Genomic DNA, 21,629 nt, shown 5'->3' on the forward strand with positions numbered 1-21,629 from the left:
TTAAGTCTCTACTGATTCAAATAAAAATTTGTTTAATACAATGGAGATCTATTTTCCCCACATCCTGACAAATATTTATATCCTACTTTAATGAGAATGTGTCAATGAAGAAGTGTATGGAAGTAGCAGTAAGCTATGTTGGCAGGCATGAATCCTTGCTAGAAGAATGTACGTGTGCATATGGCAGAAGAGCAGGGCTGGAATAGCAACCAGTCCTGACATCCTATAATTTCAAGATTTTTACAAATGTTAAGGTCTTTAAAACCTTGTGGATAAAAACTTCTGCTTGGTGGATCTTAGTTAAGAGGGAAATATGCACTTTTTATTTCAGCTTTCCTGTTAATTTTAACTTAAAGAATCTTTGTTACATTTAGGGTGACATTTTGCACCTGTTTCAACTGGAAGAGAATATAATGTTCATATTTATATGTATTAGGTGGCATTAGAATTACAATGTAACTTTATAATAATATGCCTCTTCCTTTCATTTCTACCACTGTTTTATCATGAATATGAATTTATCCATCAGTTTTAAGAAGTTTTGGTAGTCTAGGGGCTATGGTTGTGGCTCAGCAGTAGAGCACTCACCTAGCGGGTGCAAGGCCCTGGGTTCAATCCTCAGCACCACATAAAAATAAATAAATAAAACAAAGATATTGTGTCCAACGACAATTTATTTTTTTAAAAAAGGTAGTTTGGGTAGTCTACATTCTCTCACAAACATAATAAGTTTGTGAGTGATATTTTGGAAGTGATATTCATTATTACACCAAGATAAGACATTGTGCTGGTCTTCTTCCATGTCCTAATACTATTTACTTATGATGTTTTCTTCTGTGATTACTATTAAAACACAGATTAGTCCCACAATACATTCTTCTCACCTCCCCATCTCAGGATTTAGAAACTTACATGTCATAGTACTGCTCTAAGTTTAATTATTAGCAAGAATTTTAGTAATTTTCTAACTTAATAGCAGAACTATTCAAAGCAATAATAAGTGGGGATGTGTTTTACATACTTTTCAGAGGACTTAAATTGCATTATCCTATTCAGTGGTTTATTTTTTAAATAGGTAAGAGATTTCATAGAAAAAGCATATAATTATAAATTTAAGAATCGTTACCCAGGGCCCATAAATAATAGATTTAAAAATATGTTGACTGACTTAAATGAAATTTCTTTCTTCCTTGACCTGGATTGAACTCAGGGGCACTCAACCAGTGAGCCACATCCAGCCCTATTTTTTGTATTTTATTTAGAGACAGGGTCTCACTGAATTGCTTAGCACCTTGCTGTTGCTGAAGCTGGCTTTGAACTCATGATCCTCCTGCCTCAGCTTCCCGAGCCACTGGGATTACAGGCCTGTGTCACCACACCCAGCTAAATGAAATTTCTTAATTTTTTCATAGGTCGCTTTGGAAGTGAATAGGCAACACAAGAATTTGTAATCTTTGTTTTTGTTTTTTTTTCCAACAGGGGTCAGAAAAAGAATAACCCATGGGAAAATACCAAGGGGTTAGTAGAAATTCTTATTTGTCAGAAAGAATGAATATTCTAAAATACCAGAAAATTTTTGAAGTGACATATAAGCTATAGTTCTAACATAAAAAAATGAAAATAAATATATACATTCTCTAATCTCTCATTATAAAGGCAGGAGTAAATAAAGCATTCGGTATACATATACTTTAAAGCAATTTATTAAATATTTCTATTTTGTATCATTATCACTGTTGGAACTATCACTGTCATAAATAGAAGTGTTTCTAATTGAAGATACCATCATATCTTCAATGACTTTCTTGGGGTTTTCTTCTAACTCAGTCTGTATTGCTCCAACTTCTGCTAGCTTCCATTCAAGTTCTACAATTAAAAAAAAAATCATTAGACTTGGATGGAAATCTTGGAAAAATGAAAAGAAGAATTTCTGATCTATAGAAAATAAAAATTGACTAATAATATTAATGTGCAAAGAGTATATACTTAAAACTGTATTATAGTGAAAGTGTTACAAAATCAGAATACACATTGGATACAGCAAAGTTATATTTTACTTAAAGGAAGAAAGTATGGTTAAAATGTTTACTTTTAAAATGGCTGAAAATAAATAAGTTTAAAAATTCAAACTGAAAAGCTATGATGAGAAGAACAATGAAGTAAACCTGAGGAAAACTGAACATGATGAAGATAATACTTAGAAAAAATAGAAAAGCAAAAACAATAGGGATGACCAGCAAAGTCAAAATCTGAATTACAAGACATATCTCATTCATGAATGACCACACTCACTGTTAATAGAATGTCACCTCTCTAACAATCTATAAATGATTTTAATAAATATTCCACAGTATTTTTCACTGAATTTGACTAATTCTAAATTATATGAAATTCTCAAAGTATTCCTAGAGATAATTAGATTATTATAAAGCTACAGTAATTACACAGTGCTATATTAATCTAGGGATAGACAAAAAGACTTAGAGCATAGAGGAGACTTCAGAAACTAACCCAAGCATTTTTAAGCTGTTAAAAATGGTACAGGAGCCCAGGCTAAGGTGGCACATACCTATAATCCCAGTGGTTTGGGAGGCAGAGGCAGGAGGATCATGAGTTCAAAGCCAACTTCAGCAATTTAGTGAGGCACTAAGCAACTCAGTGAGACCCTGTCTCTAATAAAATACAAAATAGGGCTGGGAATGTGGCTCAGTGGTCGAGTGCCCCTGAGTTCAAGCCCCAGTACCTCCCCCCCAAAAAAGATATAGGAAACATTAAAACACTTCACACCCATTTGGATGACTATTATCAAAACAACGAACAAAGTGTTGGCAAGGATGTGGAGAAATTGGACCCCCTGTGCACAGTTTGGTAGTGTAAAATGGTGCAGCCACTATAGAAAAGAGTGTGGCAGTTATATATGATCTGGAAATTCTACTTTTGGGTATATACCCAGAAGAATGAAGAAAGGGACTCCAATGGATATTAGTACACTCATGTTCAGAACAGCATTATTCACAATATACTCCCAATAGCCCAAAGATGTCTATTTACTGATGAATGTATGAACAAAATGTGATATTATTTAACCTTAAAAAGGAAGGAAATTCTAATACATGCTACAACATGAAGAACCTTGAAGACATACAAAGTGTAGGACAGTCACAAGAAAACAAATATACAATTCCAAGTATATGAGGTACCTAGAGTAGTCAGATTACTATGATTTAGAATGTCAATATACCCCCAAAATTCACGTGTTGAAATCAGAACCTCAGGATAATGGTATCAGGAGGTGGCCTTTGGGAGGTGACTACATGATGAAGGCAGAGCCCTTAAAAATGGCTTTAGGGCTGCCGCAGACACCACTGCTGCCATGCCAGAGTTCTTTTCTCTGGGCACTCCAGCACTACCTCCGATGCTACCTCTAAGGTCACTGCTGCTGACACCCAGAAGTCTCTTTTCCAGTCCACTGCCACCTACACTGCTACTGCCAAAGCCTGGAGGTCTTCTTTCTGGGTGCTGCTGCCCACATGACTGCAGCCACTCACTGCTGCCACTGTAGACACCACTGCCCCCCATTCATGCTGCTGCTGCCCTCCACCCCGCCCCAGATCGCCTGGGTGATGCTGCCCACACAGCCACAGGTGCAACCGCCACTGCAGACACTGTTGCAGTACCATTGCTGCTGACCCACCGCCTGCTGCCACCAACCATCGCCACTACTACTGCTACCACCTCCTAGAGGACTGCTGCAGGGAAGACTTTGGTTTGGTTGCACATGGCTGCAACCATCTTGGGGCACTGACCAGGGCCTGGGGCCAGGATGCTAGGAGGCATACCATCACAACAGCACCTGTCTGGGGACTCTGCCAGGACTTGCAGGTCCAGTGTGGGGGTGCCTGCGTGTTTGGAGGCACCTGAGGTCTTCCTGCTGGGAGTGCTAGTGGCCCCTATCTTCCTGTGCATCTCAGGTTTTCTCCTTTGCATGAGTGTATCCCTGGTGGTTTCTCTGCAAGTAGGAGCAGCATTTAGATCTTGGAACTACACTGTGGCCAAGCCTGAGGTATCTGAAGCCCAGATAGGGTAGTGACTGGGTCTGTGAGGGCAGGTCTGGGCCTGGTAATCCAAAGAGATATTAGAGAGAGGCTGAGAAACTTTTGAATGCTGACAGAGATAGTTAACTTTCCAGCAAGATTTATTTTATTTTATTTTTCTATTTTCTTTACCATATTTGGATCAGGGTATTTTTTATGCATCAGTGTATGGAGGACAATGATATATGAATGGTGTTTTGCATTTTTATTCTGTTTGTATATCTTTAATTTTTTCCCTTTGTTTATGTTCTTCCTATCATTTTTCTGTTTTCTTGGTTTCTCTTTCCAGCTTTTCCCCAACCAACAGCCAATTTGTGTTAACTCCTCTTCCACTCTTCCTATGAATCTTTGCTTCTAGCTTTTTCTTCCTCCCTTGCAAACATTGCATACTGTGCTACTTCTGTTCTCTCGCCCACCATTTGAAATAGAAATCATTTTAGCAAATTTTCTCTTTATACTATAGATAGTTATTGAACTCATCATTTTGGCTTAATGCAAGAAAGCAATAGATGACTTAGTGAGAGCTATTCGGTTTAAGGCTATATATTGTTTATACTGGGTGCTGTTGATATTGGTCTCACCATTAAAGGTGAGGTGCTGGAAACCTTCAGGGACACTATAGGTCTACAGGGTAGAATTTGTGCTGCTTTAGATCTCTACTGCTAGATGGGAAAACATGCAAACAACATGAAAAAAACAAGGGAATAAAATGCCCCAAACAAACTTAGATGCTCCAATGACAGAAGCCATAGATATCACAGTTGAAGAAATGTCCATGAAGGAGTTAAGAATGTATATAGTTAAACTTATCTGGGAATTAAAGGATAGTATAAGGAGTGAAATCTAAGAAAAATACAGAAAGTGAAAGACCACTTCAATAAGGAGTTAGAGATTGTGGAAAAAAAGCAGAAATCCTCAAAATGAAGGAGTCAATAAACCAAATTATAAATTTAATGGAAAGCATCACCAACAGACTAGACCACTTGGAAGACAGAACCTCACACAATGAAGACAAAATATATAATCTTGAAATAGAGATGACCATGAAGAGATGATAAGAAACCATGAACAGAACATCCAAGAATTATGGGATAACATGAAAAGACTATATTTAAGAGTTATCAGAATAGATGAAGGAGCAGAGATACGAACCAAAGGAATGCACAATATTTTCAATGATATAATAGCAGAAAATCCCCCAAACCTAAAGAATGGAGTGGAAAATCAAATACAAGAGGCTTACAGGACCCCAATGTAGAAAATTACAGCAGACCCACACCAAGACACATTATAATGAGAATGAATAACATATAGAATAAATATAAAATCTTAAAGCCACAAGAGAAAAAAATCAAATTACATACAAGGGGAAACCAGTCTGAATCTCAATTGATTTCTCAACCCAGACCCTCAAAGCTAGGAGGTTCTGGAATAATATATTTCATGCTCTGAAACAAAATGGATGCCAACCAAGAATTTTATATACAGCAAAATTAAGTTTTAGATTTGAAGATGAAATTAAAACCTTCCATGGTAAACAAAAAGTAAAAGAATTCACAACTAAAAAGCCTACACTACAGAATATTCTCAACAAAATATTCCATGGGGATGAACTGAAAAAAAAAAAAAAGTGAAAACCAGCAAAGGGAGGACCTACACTAAAGGGACATTGAACCAAATGAGAAACTAAGTCAAATTTAAAACCAGAAATAAGTCAAAATGACAGGGAATACAAATCATATCTCAATAATAACCTTTAATGTTAATGGCCTAAAGTCATCAATTAAAAGACATAGACTGGCAGATTGGATTAAAAAGAAAGACCCAACAATATGTGGCCTTCGAGAGACTCACTAATGGGCAAAGACATCTGTAGGCTGAAAGTGAAAGGATGGGGAAAAAAAAAAAAAACATATCACGCATATGGATTGCATAAACAAGCAGTGGTTTCTATCCTCATCTTAGATAAAGTAGACTTCAAGCCAAAGTTAACCAGAAGAGACAAAGAAGACATTTTATGCTTCTTAAAGGGAGGTATATAACAGCAAGACATTACGATTACAAATATTTATGCCCCAAACAATGGAGCATCTACAAACATCAAACAAATCCTTCTCAATTTTAAGAATCAAACAGACCACAACAGAATAATACTGGGTGACACACCTCTCTCACCACTGGACAGATCTTCCAAACAAAAACTCAATAAAGAACCTATAGAACTAAACAATACAATCAATAATTTAAACTTAACAGACATATATAGAATATTTTATCCATCAACAAGCAAATACACTTTCTTCTCAGCAGCACATGGCTCCTTCTCTAAAATAGACCATATCTTATGCCCAAAGCAACTCTTAGTTAAAAAAAAAAAAACAGAGAAAATACCTTAAAACCTTGCATTCTATCAGATCACAATTGAATGAAATTATAAATCAATGATGAAGTAAAAACTAGAAGCTACTCTAATAAATGGAGACTAAATAATACCCTATTGAAAGGATGGTAGAAGAAATCAAGGATGAAAAAAAAATCTCAGAGGTAAATGAGAACACTGATACAACATCAAAATTTCTGGGACACTATGAAGGCAGTACTAACAGGAAAGTTTATTGTACTGAGTGCATTCATTAAAAGAATAAAAAGTCAACAAATAAATGACCTAACACTATATCCGAAAGCCCTAGAAAAAGGACAAATCAACACCAAAAGCAGTAGAAAGCAGGAAATAATTAAAATCGGAGCTGAAATTAATGAAATCAAAACAAAAGAAACAATTGAAAAACTAACTGAAAAATCCAACAAAACAAAAAGTTGGTTCTTTGAAAAAATAAATAAAATAGATAAAACCCTGTCCATGCTAATGAAAAGAAAAAGATAGAAAATTCAAATTACTAAAATACATGATGAAGAAGGAAATGTCACAATGGACATATCTGAAATACAGAAGATAATTAGAAACTATTTTGAAAATTTATATTCCAGTAAAACAGAAAATATAGACGACATCAACAAATTTCTAGAGATATATGATCTACCCAAACTGAATGAGGTCATATACAACTTAAGCAGATCAATTACAAGTAGTGTAATACAAGATACCATCAAGAGCCTACCAACCAAGAAAAGCCCAGGACAAGATGGATTCTCAGCCAAGTTCTACAAGACTTCAAAGAATAATTAATAGTAATACTGCCCAAAATATTCCATGAATATGGAAAAGGAGGGAATCCTTCCAAACTCATTCCATGAAGCTAATGTCACCCTGATACCAAAACCAGACAAAAGACACATCAAGGAAAGAAAACTTCAGACCAATATCCCTGATGAACATCAATGCAAAAATTCTCAATATTGGGCTGGGGATGTGGCTCAAGCGGTAGCACGCTCGCCTGGCATGCGTGCGGCCCGGGTTCGATCCTCAGCACCACATACAAACAAAGATGTTGTGTCTGCCAAAAACTAAAAAATAAATATTAAAAAATTCTCTCTCTCTCTCTCAAAAAAAAAAAAAAATTCTCAATAAATTTCTGGCAAATCAAACACAAAAACATATAAAAAAGTGTACCATGATCAAGTGGCATTCATCCCAGGGTTGGTTTGACATACGGAAATCAATAAATGTTATTCATCATATTAATATACTTAAAAACAAGAATCACATGATCATCTCAATAAATGCAGAAAAAGCATTTGACAAAATATAGCACACCTTCATGTTCAAAACACTAGAAAAACTAGGGATATTAGGAAGATACCTCAACATTGTAAAAGCTATATATGCTAAACCCAAGGCCAACATCATTCTAAATGGAGAAAAATTGAAAACATTTTCTCTAAAAATTGGAATAAGGCAAGGATGTCTTCTTTCACCACTTCAACATCGTTCTTGAAACTCTAGCCAGAGCAATTAAACAGAAGAAAGAAATTAAAGGAATACAAATAGGTAAAAAAGAATTCAAACTATCACTATTTGCTATGACATGATTCTATATCTAGAAGATAAAAAAAAAAAAAACCCACCAGAAAACTTCTAGAACTAATACATGAATTCAGCAAATTACCAGGATATAAAATCAACACCTATAAATCAAACACATTTCTATACATCAGCGATGAATCCACTGAAAGAGACATTAGGAAAACTATCCCATTCACAATAGCCTCAAGTAAAATAAAACATCTGAGAATCAATCTAACAAAAGAGGTGAAAGACCTACAATGGAAACTATAGAACACTAAAAAGGAAATTGAAGAAAACCTCAGAAGATGGAAAGATCTCCCATGCTCATGGATAGGTAGAATTAATATTGTCAAAATGACCATACTACCAAAAGCATTATACAGATTTAATGCAATTCCTGTTAAAATCCCAATGACATTCTTCATAGAAACAGAAAAGTACTCATGAAATTTATTTGGAAAAATAAGAGACCCAGAATAGCCAAAGCAATTCTTAGAAAGACATGTGAAGCAAGAGGCACCATAATACCAAGCCTTAAATTATACTACAGAGCTATAGTAACAAAACCAGCATGGTATTGGCACCAAAATAGACATGTAGACCAATGGTTAGAGGATACAGCGACAAACCCACATAAATATGGTTATTTCATACTAGACAAAGGTGCCCAAAACATTCACTGGAGAAAAGATAGCCTATTCAACAAATGGTGCTGGAAAAACTGGAAATTCATATGTAGTAAAATGAAATTAAACCTATCTCTCTCACCTTGAACAAAAACACTAAAAGTGGATCAAAGACTTAGGCACTAGGACAGAGACCCTGTGCCTAATAGAAGAAAAAGTAGGCCCAAATCTTTACCAAGTCGGTCTAGGTTTTGACTTCCTCAACAAGATATCTAAAGTGCAACAAGTAAAATCAAGGATCAATGAATGGGATGGATTCAAATTAAAAAGTTTCTTCTCAGCAAAGGAAACAATAATGTGAGGAGAGAGCCCACAGATTGGGAGAAAATCTTGACCACATGCACCTCCAATAAAGCATTAATCTGTGGGATACATACAGAACTCAAAAAACTTCACACCAAAAAAATCCAAATAACCCAATCAATAAATGGGCTAAGGAACTGAACAGACACTTCTCAGAAGAAGAAATACATTCGATCAATAAATATATGAAAAGTCTTCAACATCTCTGGCAATTAGAGAAATGCAAATCAACACTACACTAAGATTTCATCTCACTCCTGTCAGAATGGCAATCATTAAGAATACAGACAACAATAAATGTCAAGGATGTGGGTGGGAAAGGTACACTCATACATTGTTGGTGGGACTGAAAATTGGTACAACCACTATGGAAAGCAGTATGGAGATTTCTCAGAAAACTTGGAATGGAACTACCATTTGACCCTGCTATCCCACTTCTTGGTTTATACCCCAAGGACTTAAAATTAGCATTCTATGGTAATGCAGCTATGTCAATGTTTATAGCAGCTCAATTCACAATAGCTACTGTGGTCTTAATATAGCCAAAATTAGTTTTAGGGGTTGACAGAGTCAAAGAATAAATGTTAAAAGCAGTCTCTCAAGGTGGCTTTAACATGAGGATGAAATAAGATGATGTTTAGTTCTACAATATATGTTAAAACAGTTCTAAAAATAATGAATGAAACAAAAGGATGGCCTTAGGAAATAAAAATCATTAAATAAGATAAAAATATAAAGTCCTGTGGTGTGTATTATGATAAAATAATTGGAGATGTGGTCCCTGCACTTGTTAGGGAGATGAGACTCGGAATAAATCAGCAAAAATCAGGATAAAAAAATACATGGCATAGAGAATATACACTACAGAAAATGAATAGAGAAGTGAAAGACGAATTATTAGTCCAGGATTACATAACAGAATACGGAAATGAGGAGATCCATGCGCTTAGAGAGGAAGAATAAAGAAGGATGGGGAATTTTAGATAAAAGGAAAGAGCATATAACCAAGTAAGATAGCATGAGTGAGTGAGGTGCTGTCTGGGGTTGTGGCTGAAGAGCAGCTAGGGTACAGCTGGGCAGCACTGAGAAATGTGGCTGGAGAGGTAGACTCAGATGCTAAAGGGGAAGATTCTAAATTTTAGACAGGAAACAATTAAGGATTTTAAGCAAAAACAGTGTTATGATAAGAGTATTATTATAGGTAAATGAATCGGGAGACATTCAAGAAGGGACTAGAAACAAGGGGAAAATAACTTTTATGTTTTAAGGAAATAAACTTCCATGATACTTGTTCATCTATGGAAGTTTTCACCTGTAATTTTTATAAACAAATTTTTAAAATAACATCATTACCTTCTAGTTTGAGATTTATCCCTCCACATTCTACGATTCCAATGAATTTGCCTTCTATCTGACCACTTTTATAAACAAAAATTGTTGGTAAGCAATTGTCATGGTAGTGTTGAATACAGCTATTCACGATGGCTTTAACAAATTTAGTTTCTGGAAACTTTCTTGCTAGAAGACTAAGATGCTGGTTCACCAATAAACACATTGGGATGCTAAAAAAGAGAAATAGCACACACAATATATTTTAAAACAGACTACTCACTTCAGCCTAATAAAATAAGGAAGTATCTTTGTGACAAAAAGAATGTTTCCGTAATTTTTCTTTTAATAGAAAAGTATATCCTCATCTTCCTCTACTGTGACCTAGCACAGATGAATGGAATGGAGAGTCCTCTGGTTTCCACTGGAAACATTACCATACCCTGGCCATGCAGTAGCTACCATGGGAGTCTGATGTCTGAGTTGGACAAACTACATTCAACTTAGTGCCAGTTCTCAGTTGGTAGGACACATGAAAAACCAACCAACCAAACAAACAAACAACAACAACAACAACAACAACAAAATCTTTGGCAGTTCAGAGTTGAAGTAAAGATATCCCAACTCTTGTCACCATATTGCGTTTATCTTCATGTAATGAGATTATCACTTCCAAACTTCCTTGTTTCAGACAAGAAATTCTTGACTTTCTGGACCTTAACAACACTCCAACCTTTAGTCTTCCTGGAGTCCCACTCTACACACATCCTGGTCCCCATCATCAGAGTTATTTCATTTCTCATTAGCAATTCAAGACTGATTGAAAGAATGACCCAAACTTTCAATTTTTCCTGCTCAATCACTTCACTCCTGTTACACCCATTCTTCAATTAGTTCCCTCTCTTCCAGCTTTACCAAATTGTTCTGGGCTAGTTCCATCACCTTTGCTTTATAGTGCATGCCCCTTTCATTTCCTATGGTACTGTTCCTCTGTGGGTTATTCGGCTTCCCTCTTCTATTTTCTCATCTTTCCTTCTCCAAAGACACTTTTCTAATTTTACATACACATGTCAAGCCAATAAATTTTAGTTTTTTAAAAACTTCCTTTCTACTCTTTGTTTCTTTCTAGTAACCACTCTTTTCTTCTAGTCACAATCCAGATTGAAACAAACAAACATAAAACCATCTGTTTCTATGTTTTGTTCATCTCCCTTCTTGAAACACTCTTTTCTTTTGGCATAAGTAAAAAATACATGGCATAGAGAATATACCCTATAGATATACTTCTATGGTTCGCTTTCATTAGGTTCCTGCTAATATCTGACTTTCTTCTTCTTTCTTTGCCTCAGCTGTAGATGTATCTTATGATTATATCCTGGACTCTCTTCTCATTCCAGATACATCCACTGAACTCCTAACCATCTTGATATCAACAGCCAATGAATTTCATCTCCTTTACACTCCACCAAAAAAAAAAATTCTGATATTTCTCCAATATTTTATTAGGTTGGCACTCAGGCCTGCCCTTTCTTCTACAAGGTCTAATCGGGAATCCAGTAATATTGATTCTACCTCCTTATTTTATGTCTATCTTCTCCTGTCTTTGGCCTTTGCTCTATTCCCCTCATTTTTAAATCTAAGCTACGTCAGATTACCCTAAATCTCAAATCTTATTGTGTAAACTTGAGATTCTTCCATGCCCCCACATTGAAAATATGGCAATGGTTCCTCACTGCCTTCAGGATAAGTTCTAGACTCTTCAATGTGGCCTTCACTCGTGCCTGCCTAGCATGAAAGAGGCCCTGGGTTCAATCTCCAGTACACCACACACTCACACAAAAGTAATATTTTCTTTTACAGGCATGTTATCCTATCAAAATATGATAACTTTGTAATTTCAGGGCTATTATTTGCAAAGATTTCTCTAAGAACCTGAAGAGAGATGAAATTAATCAAAGATTGGGATGAAGACAGTAAGAGCAACTGTCATGGTATCTGGAATGGTTTCAATGAGAGAAACAGGGAAACATCTACTCTCCCGGTTTTTAACTATACGAGGTTGGTGAGGCCTAGGGATATTTAAGTTATAATCGATACAACTGGGCATTTTAAAATTAACTATCAGGGAAATGGGGAAATACAATAGAATTGTTCTATTTAAAAGGGCCTAAAGAGACATGAAATATCTGTATGTACTGCATGATCTTTAATTGGCTCCTTGTATGTGTTTATTAAAGATATTTTGCAGTCAGTTGGAAAAAAAACATGAATAAGGTTTAGGTATTGTGGTTATCTAGAAGAATGCTCTTGAAGGAGCACACAGAATGCCATCCCCAATATGCCTTGCATAAGGATTATTTTGATCTGAATGTAACTAAGAAGATACATACAAGAAAACTCTCTTGGTCAAGGGCAGGATGACTCTTAATCATTGAAGACAACCCAGCTTTTATCAGCCCAGAGTAGCACCAGAGCCATCAGTACAGCAAATCTTACTATAATAAGTCCTTCTTTCCCATTAGTTTTCCCCAAATAATTGTCTCCCACAACATACACCACCCCTAGAAGCGCAAAGTCCCTTTCCTTTGTCTTGTCACTTTTCTAAAACTTGTTCTTTTGTTAAGATACTATATAAACTTCAGTTCTCAACATCCCTTTGAGTAACTCCTCACTGAGTTCTCTCCCCTTAATAGTTTTTTTTTTCTCTTGTCAATCTGTCCTTCCTGAGTTTAATTTGCAGGCCCCTGCCAATAAATCTAAGATAGAGGAAACAGGAATTTTCTTCCACTAGACACCCTTATGTTTTGAAGACACATGCTGAAGAATTTAGGAAAATCACAGCGCTGTGTGCAATTTACTTTGAACTGGTTCTGCATAAGCAAATTACACAATAGAAACAATGATATAAAAAAGGTACAATATTCATTGTTGAACCTTTGTGATGGGTATTTGGGTTGTTCATTTTAACATTCTCTCTGTTTCTGTATCTTTTTAAAATTTCAATAATAAAAAGTTATTTTTTAAATAACTACCAAAGAGAGTTTATTTCTCTGAAGAATTGTGACAAGTTGTTTAAATTAGAAATGAAAATATTTAAAAATACCTAAGCTTAATCCTTGAAGCCCATGATTATAAAGACTCCATAGATGTATTTATGTGAAACATACACATTTTTCTTTTCCTATGTACTCTTGGTTATATGCATTATAGAACCTTAAAACGAACAATGTCTTGAAAAGACATTAAATCATTACTCCATTCACATTTTGAAATGCTATTACCTTGATCTGTATAGATGAATTATAACCCATACATCTTTTTCTGCATTTGTGACTTCATTCACATATTGATTTCCAGAAATTTCTCTTAATTCACCAAATTTTTGTTTTTTCTTAAGTGCTTTCCATTCCTGTAACCGCTTTTCTCTAATTAAAAAAATAGTTTAGTTACATATGAAAATTGTTATATTCTTAAAATCATTCTTATACACAGTAATAATTTAAGACAATGTATGTCCATAGCAAATATTTACTATTTTTTTCAGCAAATACTTTAAGTGATAGGATAACCATTAATGATCTAATAAAGCCAATCTCTCTTCTTATATGGGAATTTGTGTTATAAGTACTGTTATTAACCCATTTAAGTAACATCCCAAGCTGCTTTCCAGTCCAAAGCCTTTGTGAATATTTATTATCAGTTTTAAGCATAAATTTATTATAGGTAAAGAGGAAGTAGAGGAGAGGGAGTAGAGGAGAATGATTCAGAGGTCAGATCAAACTGGGTTTATGCCAGTTTCAGTATTTAAATAGTAGCATGAACTTGGGCAAGTTATTTAATCTTTCTAAACTTCAGTTTCCCTAACTGTACATGGGAATAATGACCATTCTTGTAGAATTAAATGATATAACACATGCAAATTTCTTAGCATAGTGTCTGGCACCCAATGAGAATTCAATAAATTTTATGTATTTGTTCTTCCATAGAGAACATTATAAAACTTTGTTAAACAATCATCTCAAATTTTTCATACTTTGATGATTAAGCTGGTGAATGCTTGGATTTATGAAATAAACCCAGTGGTTTCTGACATGTCCAAATTTCTTTTTTCTTTGGTGGTGATACTGGGGATCACACCCAGAGGCATTCTACCACTGAGCTACATTCCCAGCCCTTTTTATTTTATTTTGAGACAGGAACTTGGTAAGTTGCTAAGGCTGGTCTTGAACTTGTGATTCTCCCGCCTGAGACTCCGGAGCTGTTGGAATTTCAAACGGGTACCACTGCACCAGAAAAGTTTCTTAACATTTACTGATTCTATGCCTCTTAGGTTTGCTGGGGGTATTTACTTCCTCTCGCTCCCCTTCTCTATGTGTTAACTGTATTTTCTCATTTTCTGTGTTCTTGATGTGCTGTCATCTGGAGCCTTGCCTATCTTCTAGAGATTGTCTGGCTAACTCCAAGAAAAAGTAAACACTGGCCAGAGAGTAGTTCTTCAAATGCAAACCAGCCAGTCCAGAGTACCTAGCTCAATCACCTTCTTTATCAGGCTGAGCCATGGCCCCTGCCCTGGGACCGGACAACTAGAGATAACCCTACAGCCCACAGCCTACCAAAACCATTCAAACTAGCCAGTCCTGAACCTGCAGAAACCACATTGAAGTCTCCTTCTGACTCCTGACCAATTCAGGTACTTTCCCATGTGGTCCTATGTGGCATGGCGTGATCCCTCCTCTTGGGAACTGTGAATGACAAACTATCCTTTCAAAGCAGCTAATAAAAACAAAATCCTGGGTACATTTTAAAGCACTCTGCCTTTCACACATTAGAAACATGTCAAGTGAAACCTCTCCCTTTACATAACAACTGATCCAAGCAAAATAAAGGCTAAGTGGGAGTGCTGAGGCGAATAGTGCAGGGCCAGGCCCTCTCAGAGTGTGCACATCGAAGCCCTTCCATTTGCCTTCTACTGGCTGACATGATATAACCTGGATTTACTCCAAAAGTCTTTTGGGAACCCTCCTATTTTGGGACTGAAGATTTAGTATCACGCTCACTAACTTGCCTCAATTTGATCTGGCTGGTTTAATATCATTCAGAAATTTCAAAATGTTCCTGTTCCAAGGATGGCACCATGCCCTATTTGGTGGAACAATTCACAACTGCTTCTCTTCCTTGTCCCCTGTTTCACCTTCTTCTCCACCCCCTCCTCGTTTCTTTCTCTTTGGAATTGGGCTGGGGAGAAAGGTAAACACCTGGGCTAGTTTTGCCATCAGGAAGTCACAGTGTTCAATGGCCTGCATTTTTTCACCTAACAATCATATCAGTTGGGATTCAGTTGCATAAACAGAAAGCCCTCTGGCTATTTTAAGCAGAAAGGAGCTTAATCTGGGGAATTATGTGCTTTGCAAATCTAATGGAAAGACAGAAGAGTAGGCTCTAGGCTGGGCAACCAGGAATGACTCCCAGAACATTGCAAAACTGGTCTGCCAAGGCTCCTTGCTGCAATCCAGACACTGGGGAATCTGGAACTGCTGTTCCAATTATTGGCCCTAGTGTCAAATTAATCTGAGACTCAGAAAGTCGCAGTAATAGCTATTGTCTCTAGAAACCCATCTCCCCAGCAACAATCTGAGGATGAGAAACTGCTGCCGGAATAATGGTTCCAAAACCATGATGCAAATTCTGGATTAGTACCAGCTAAATGAAAGCTTTGTGTGCTATGACTTCTTCCCCCACTTAATTTAGCTCTTACTTCAAATAGCCAATGAATGTGGACATCATATCATTATCCATGTTGCATCAAAGACTGAGAAATGTAATTTCTTTTCTTTTTTCTTTTTTTTTTAGCTTCTGCAGTACTGGAACACACGCCACGAGAAAGAGGAACATATGTCAAGGCAGCCAAATTAATGCATTTGCCACAAAAATATGCTGCAGATATGACCATGGCTACATATAGATCTTTCTTCATATTTTAAGCTTTAAGAGCTTCTAAATTGATCCACTTGTTATTTTACAGCTAATCACCTATACAATAGCATTTGTCTCTTCTTTTTTGAATATTATATCTTACATTTCTTTATCTTGTCCTGAGGCCTGGTTAGAACCTACAATATCATTATAGCTTCCTATTCTGGGGCTCACAGGAAGACCACACTTGCGAGCTTCCTTTGCAAATAGATTAGGATCATCAGACTGGATTATACCCAATGGAACCTGAGTGAAAGTGACAATCCATTTCTACAACTCATCCCTAAAATGTCCCTCTGATCTTTCACACTGAATCTCTGATTCACATGGTTGGACATAAAAGAGTTTTAGATGATGTAGCTCCTAATGAAAAAAGCCCAGACCACAGTCATTGCCAGGAAAACAACTGCTCAAGAGAACTATAGGACAAGGATCAAAAAGTTGAGGAATGATCACTACTATTTAATCCAAACACACTTTTAACATTCTAAAATAAACTATGTATCCATTTACAGTTACTCCCTCTTTGCTCATTCCAAGACCTGGCATCCAAGAAGCTGCTTTCTGTTTATATGGCCTTTGTAATTGGTTTCTTTCCCTTGAAATGATGCTTTCAAAGTTCACCCATGTTATAGAAGATACTGATACTTCATTTTGTTTTATGGCCAAGTAATATTTCTTATTCAGATATACCATTTTTGCTTATATTTTTGTCAGTTCATGAATACTCAGTAGTGTCTACTTTTTGTCTTGTGAATTACATTACTAGGAATATTCCTATATGAGTTTTGTGTTTTCAGTTCTCTTGAGCATACACCTAGGAGTGGAATTGCTGGATCATATGATAGCTCTATGTTTAAGCTTTTGAGGATTTTCCAGAATGTTTTTCATAGTGGCTGCACAATTTTGCATTCTCACTGGCAATGACAAGGCTTCTAATTTCTCCACATCCTCACCAACTTCTGTTACTGTCTGCCTTCTTTGTATTATAACACCTTAGTGGGTATGAAATCATCTCTCATTGTGGGGTCTGCCCTCTGATTGTTAAGTGTCAGAATTGAATTGAATTTCAAGATATCCAGTTGATATCTGGAACTGGTTAGTCTGGGAAAAATAAATCCTATACATTTCATGTCAGAAACAATGTGAGTAGCCTGACATGGTGGTGCATACCTATAATCTCAGCAGTTGAGACGGCCAAAGCAAAAGGATCACAAGTTCAAGGCCAACTTTAGCACCTTAGAGGGACCCTCAGCAACTTAGTGAGATCCTATCTCAGAATACAAACATGGAGATGTGACTCAGTGGTAAAGTGCCCATGGGTTCAATCTCCAGAACAACAACAACAAAAAGTAGTGTGAGAAAAGCATACCAAAAAAGTAAAATAAACTGAAATGAAAAAAATATACTGGAGAGCTTCCTAGATTTGAGCAAGCAAAAAAAAAAAAAAAAAAAAAAAGATAAACTTGAAGATAAGAAAATGGCAATCATTAAGTCTGAAGAACAATAATGAAAAAAGTAAACAAAGACTAAAGGACCGATGGGATACTGTCAAGCAGTCCAACACATACATTGTGGGAATCCCAAAAGGAGGAGAGAGAGAGAAAAGGGCACTTAATAAATAGTTGAAGAAATAATGCCTGTAAACTTTCCAAATTTGAGTAAAGACAAGGAACTAGAAATCCAAGATGTCCAAGCAGGACAAACTCAAAGAGCACACATCATGACATCATAATCAAACTGTCAAAAGGCAAAGACAGATTCTTGCAAGTAGCAAGAGAGAAGTAAGTCATTACATATAAGAGATCCTTAATAAGACTATCATCCAATTTCTCATTAGAAAGTTTGGAGACTAATTAAAGTGCTAAAAACTGTCAACTAAGAATTCTATATCTGGAAAAAAATACTATGCTTTGAGAACAAAGGAGAAATTAAGAAATTCCTAGATTAAAATAAAAAGAGCCAATGGAGTTGTTACTAATAGACCTGTCCTAAAGAATATGCAAAAGGAGTCCTTTCAACTGAAATAAAAGGGTGCTAGATAGTAATTCAAAGCCTTAGAAGATAGAGAACATTGGTAAATTTAATTAAATAGAAAAATACAAAACTAAGTATTACTATACTTTTGGGTTTTAATTCCTTTCCCCCTATATGATATAAAAGGCAAATGCATAAGCAATAATTATGAATCTATGTTAATGAATATACAATATATAACAATGTAGTCTATGACAATAACAATATAAAGGGACAGAGATAGAGAGGTATAAGGTCTAAGTATTTGCAGTCTTTTGGATTTAAATTGATATTATTTAAACTAGGTCATTACAGGATGATATTTTCTATCCTTAAGATAACCACTAAGAAGGGCTGGGGATAGAGCACATGCACAGGGACCTGGTTTCAATCCCCAGCACCAAAAAACAAACAAACAGAAAAACAAGATAACCACTAAGAAAAGAAAAAAAAAAAGGAAATTAAAATGGCACATAAAATGAAAATCAGCTAAATGTAGAAACAAAGTAGTAAAGAAAGAATTGAAGAACAAAAAGCACTTAAGAGGACTGGGGATGTAGCTCTGTGGTAGAGCACTTGCCTAGCATGCACAAGGCCCTGGGTTTGATCCCTAGAGCAGAAAACAACTACAACAACAAAACAAACAAATAAAAAATACATAAGAAATATAGAAAAGCGATAGTTAAATAGCTGAAGTAAGAACTTCCTTAATCAATAATTACTTTAGATGTAAATTAATCTGTTTAATCTCCAATTAAAGGCAAATATTGGCAAAATGAATTTTTAAAAAGTTCTAGGTGGGGCACAGTGGCACACTCCCAGGAGCTTGTGAGCCTGAGGCAGGAGGATCTTGAGTTCAAAGCCAGCCTCAGAAATTTAGCAAGGCCCTAAGCAACTCAGCAAGACCCTGTCTCTAAATAAAATTCAAAAAAGGTCTGGGGATGTGGCACAATGGTTAAGTTCCCCTGAGATCAATATCCAATACAAAAAAAAAAAAAAAAAAGTTGTAGCTAGTCCCTCTGGAAACTAGCCTCCATTCTAAAGCTATCTAAGTGGAGACCATCTACCAACTGTCATCTCATTAGCTACCAAAGGCTCTCTGGAAGGCAAATCATGACTACTTTTTATTGGCCTTTTATTGCTATTTTCTGATTTATTCATAGATAACTTGATAAAATTTCACTCTATGTTACTGGATGATTTTCTATTTAAGCAAAGGCAAAATAATTTTTAAAAGATCTAATTTCATCTCATAGGAAGAGTTTTAAAATTTGGGTGAGTGGGTTGCTGGGGATTGAACTTAGGGCACTCAACCACTAAGCCACATCTCCAGCCTTATTTTGTGATTTTATTTTTTATTTTATTTTATTTTATTTATTTTTTTATTTAGAGATAGGATCTCACTGAGTGGCTTAGTGCCTCACCATTGCTGAGGCTGACTTTGAACTTGGGATCCTCCTGTCTCAGCCTCCCAAGCTGCTGGGATTACAGGCGTACGCCACCACAATTAAAAATTAACTTTATTACATTAGGACAAAAATTCTTAATTTTGCTCTTATAATTCTTCTTCATTTGAAGATACATAAGTAAACAAAATGAATCACTGTACCTATATACTTCAATAGCTTTCATATCTTCTTCATCAAATTCATCTTCAGCTTCTTTCAACTGTGCAAGAGACATCTTTTCATATGGTTTCACTAAAACAACATAAATGGTAGGTAATCAAGTTGTTTAAAAATATTTTTATTTTTCAGTCAATATCTAGAAAAAACAATATCTTAGGTAAATGAAGATCAAGAATACCTTTAAATACAACTGAAACAGCCCCCAAATAGTTTACACATTGTGGAAATTACATTAAAGGGTTTTTTTACATCCTCAAAGTTCATAGCACTGATAGGTTACATGTAAAAATAGGAAAAATTAGTTAGACCCCATAAACTTAGACTCTCCCACAAGTACCTGGAATTCTTGACAAATAATATATGCTATAGGAATTATCAGGATAGAAGGTAATCACAAAGTAAAGAGATATGGTGGGGGAAAAGTCTCATTAAGTTATATAATAGCATGCTTCAGCTCTGTTATTAACCAGCATATGATTTCCATGTGAATTAGCCATTTTAGGTGTCAGTATCTTAATTGTGAATGCCTGGGTGGGGTTTATATTAAGTTATTTCTAGTGCCTCTCTTCTATGTTCATGAAATACATTGTCACCACCTTCACTGTATTATTCCCTTCATATCCATACCCATCGCTTCTTTCTGTAAACGTAAAACCATTTCTTCAATTTCATCTTTTGGTTCCTCTTTTGGAGGAAGAATGCCAAAATCTCTTAAAATTTCATTCCATTCCGTATCTTCATTTGGGTCCTACATAAGAGAAAAGAAAATCTGTTGACATAGTCATTCGTTTTAACATGTGTTTGTAAAGTTGACAGATAATATTGCACTTGCAAGTATGCAGTTATTCATGAACTCTACAGAGAGTTTTGAAGAATTTATTGAAGTGGGCTACTTCTTCCCACTTCTTGGCACTAATAGATTACATACTTTGATAAACAGGATACGTCTTCTAGCCTCAGTGCTACCCTGAAAATTTTAATAAAAATATCACTTTAGGGACAACCTGCTGTCAGGTTCCCTCTCACCTTGTGAGAGGTGTCTTCTTCTTTCTAACTTGAATAAATCCTAATCCTTTCAAAAATATCAATTTAGGACACATATCAAATGCTAAGGAAGTGAACTTATGAGCCATAGAAAATTCACTGATAATTTCAGTGGGCAAAATTAATTCACATCATGCACCAATATAATTAGGTTATCTTTTCTATATAAGCGTTCAAGACCTTCAATTTCTATTTCTATTTTCAGCTATAGCTTTATGGGACTCTCACTCATGGGTTAAATCTTAGAAAAAGCTAGGGGTCTTTCTACAGTTTAATTTCTATCCCACCATCATTTCTTTCTATGAAAGTTAGCCTTATTTCCTCAGTATCCTTATTTTCACTGAGATTTTATCTGCAACTTTTTTTTCCCCAGAAGTTGCCTACCATATGTAAGCTATTGTCTCTCTAGCCTGCTATCCACATCCTCTGACATTTTCAGGAGAGAATTTTATACATGAGTGAAGACCATGGCATCCAAAGTCTAAGATGGCTTTGAATAATCTCTTTAATTATGGATGGAGCAGTGGCTTGCTTCTAACAAATGAGTGTAGTAAAGGTAAAGGAATGTAATTTGTGTGATTACATTCTG

At 35.7% G+C, this 21,629-nt stretch overlaps 1 protein-coding gene across 1 annotated transcript; it reads right to left on the reverse strand.

The window, feature by feature from the left end:
• Positions 1-1,714: 1,714 nt before the first annotated feature.
• On the reverse strand, positions 1,715-20,750 carry Pdcl2 (phosducin like 2). The gene is given in 5 exon segments (XM_027943220.2): positions 1,715-1,866; positions 10,404-10,612; positions 13,661-13,804; positions 19,978-20,068; positions 20,624-20,750. Coding segments are annotated over 5 exon segments (723 nt in total).
• Positions 20,751-21,629: the final 879 nt, after the last annotated feature.

This window comes from Marmota flaviventris, chromosome 7 (assembly GCF_047511675.1).
Source record: "Marmota flaviventris isolate mMarFla1 chromosome 7, mMarFla1.hap1, whole genome shotgun sequence".
NCBI classification, from domain to species: Eukaryota; Metazoa; Chordata; class Mammalia; order Rodentia; family Sciuridae; genus Marmota; species Marmota flaviventris.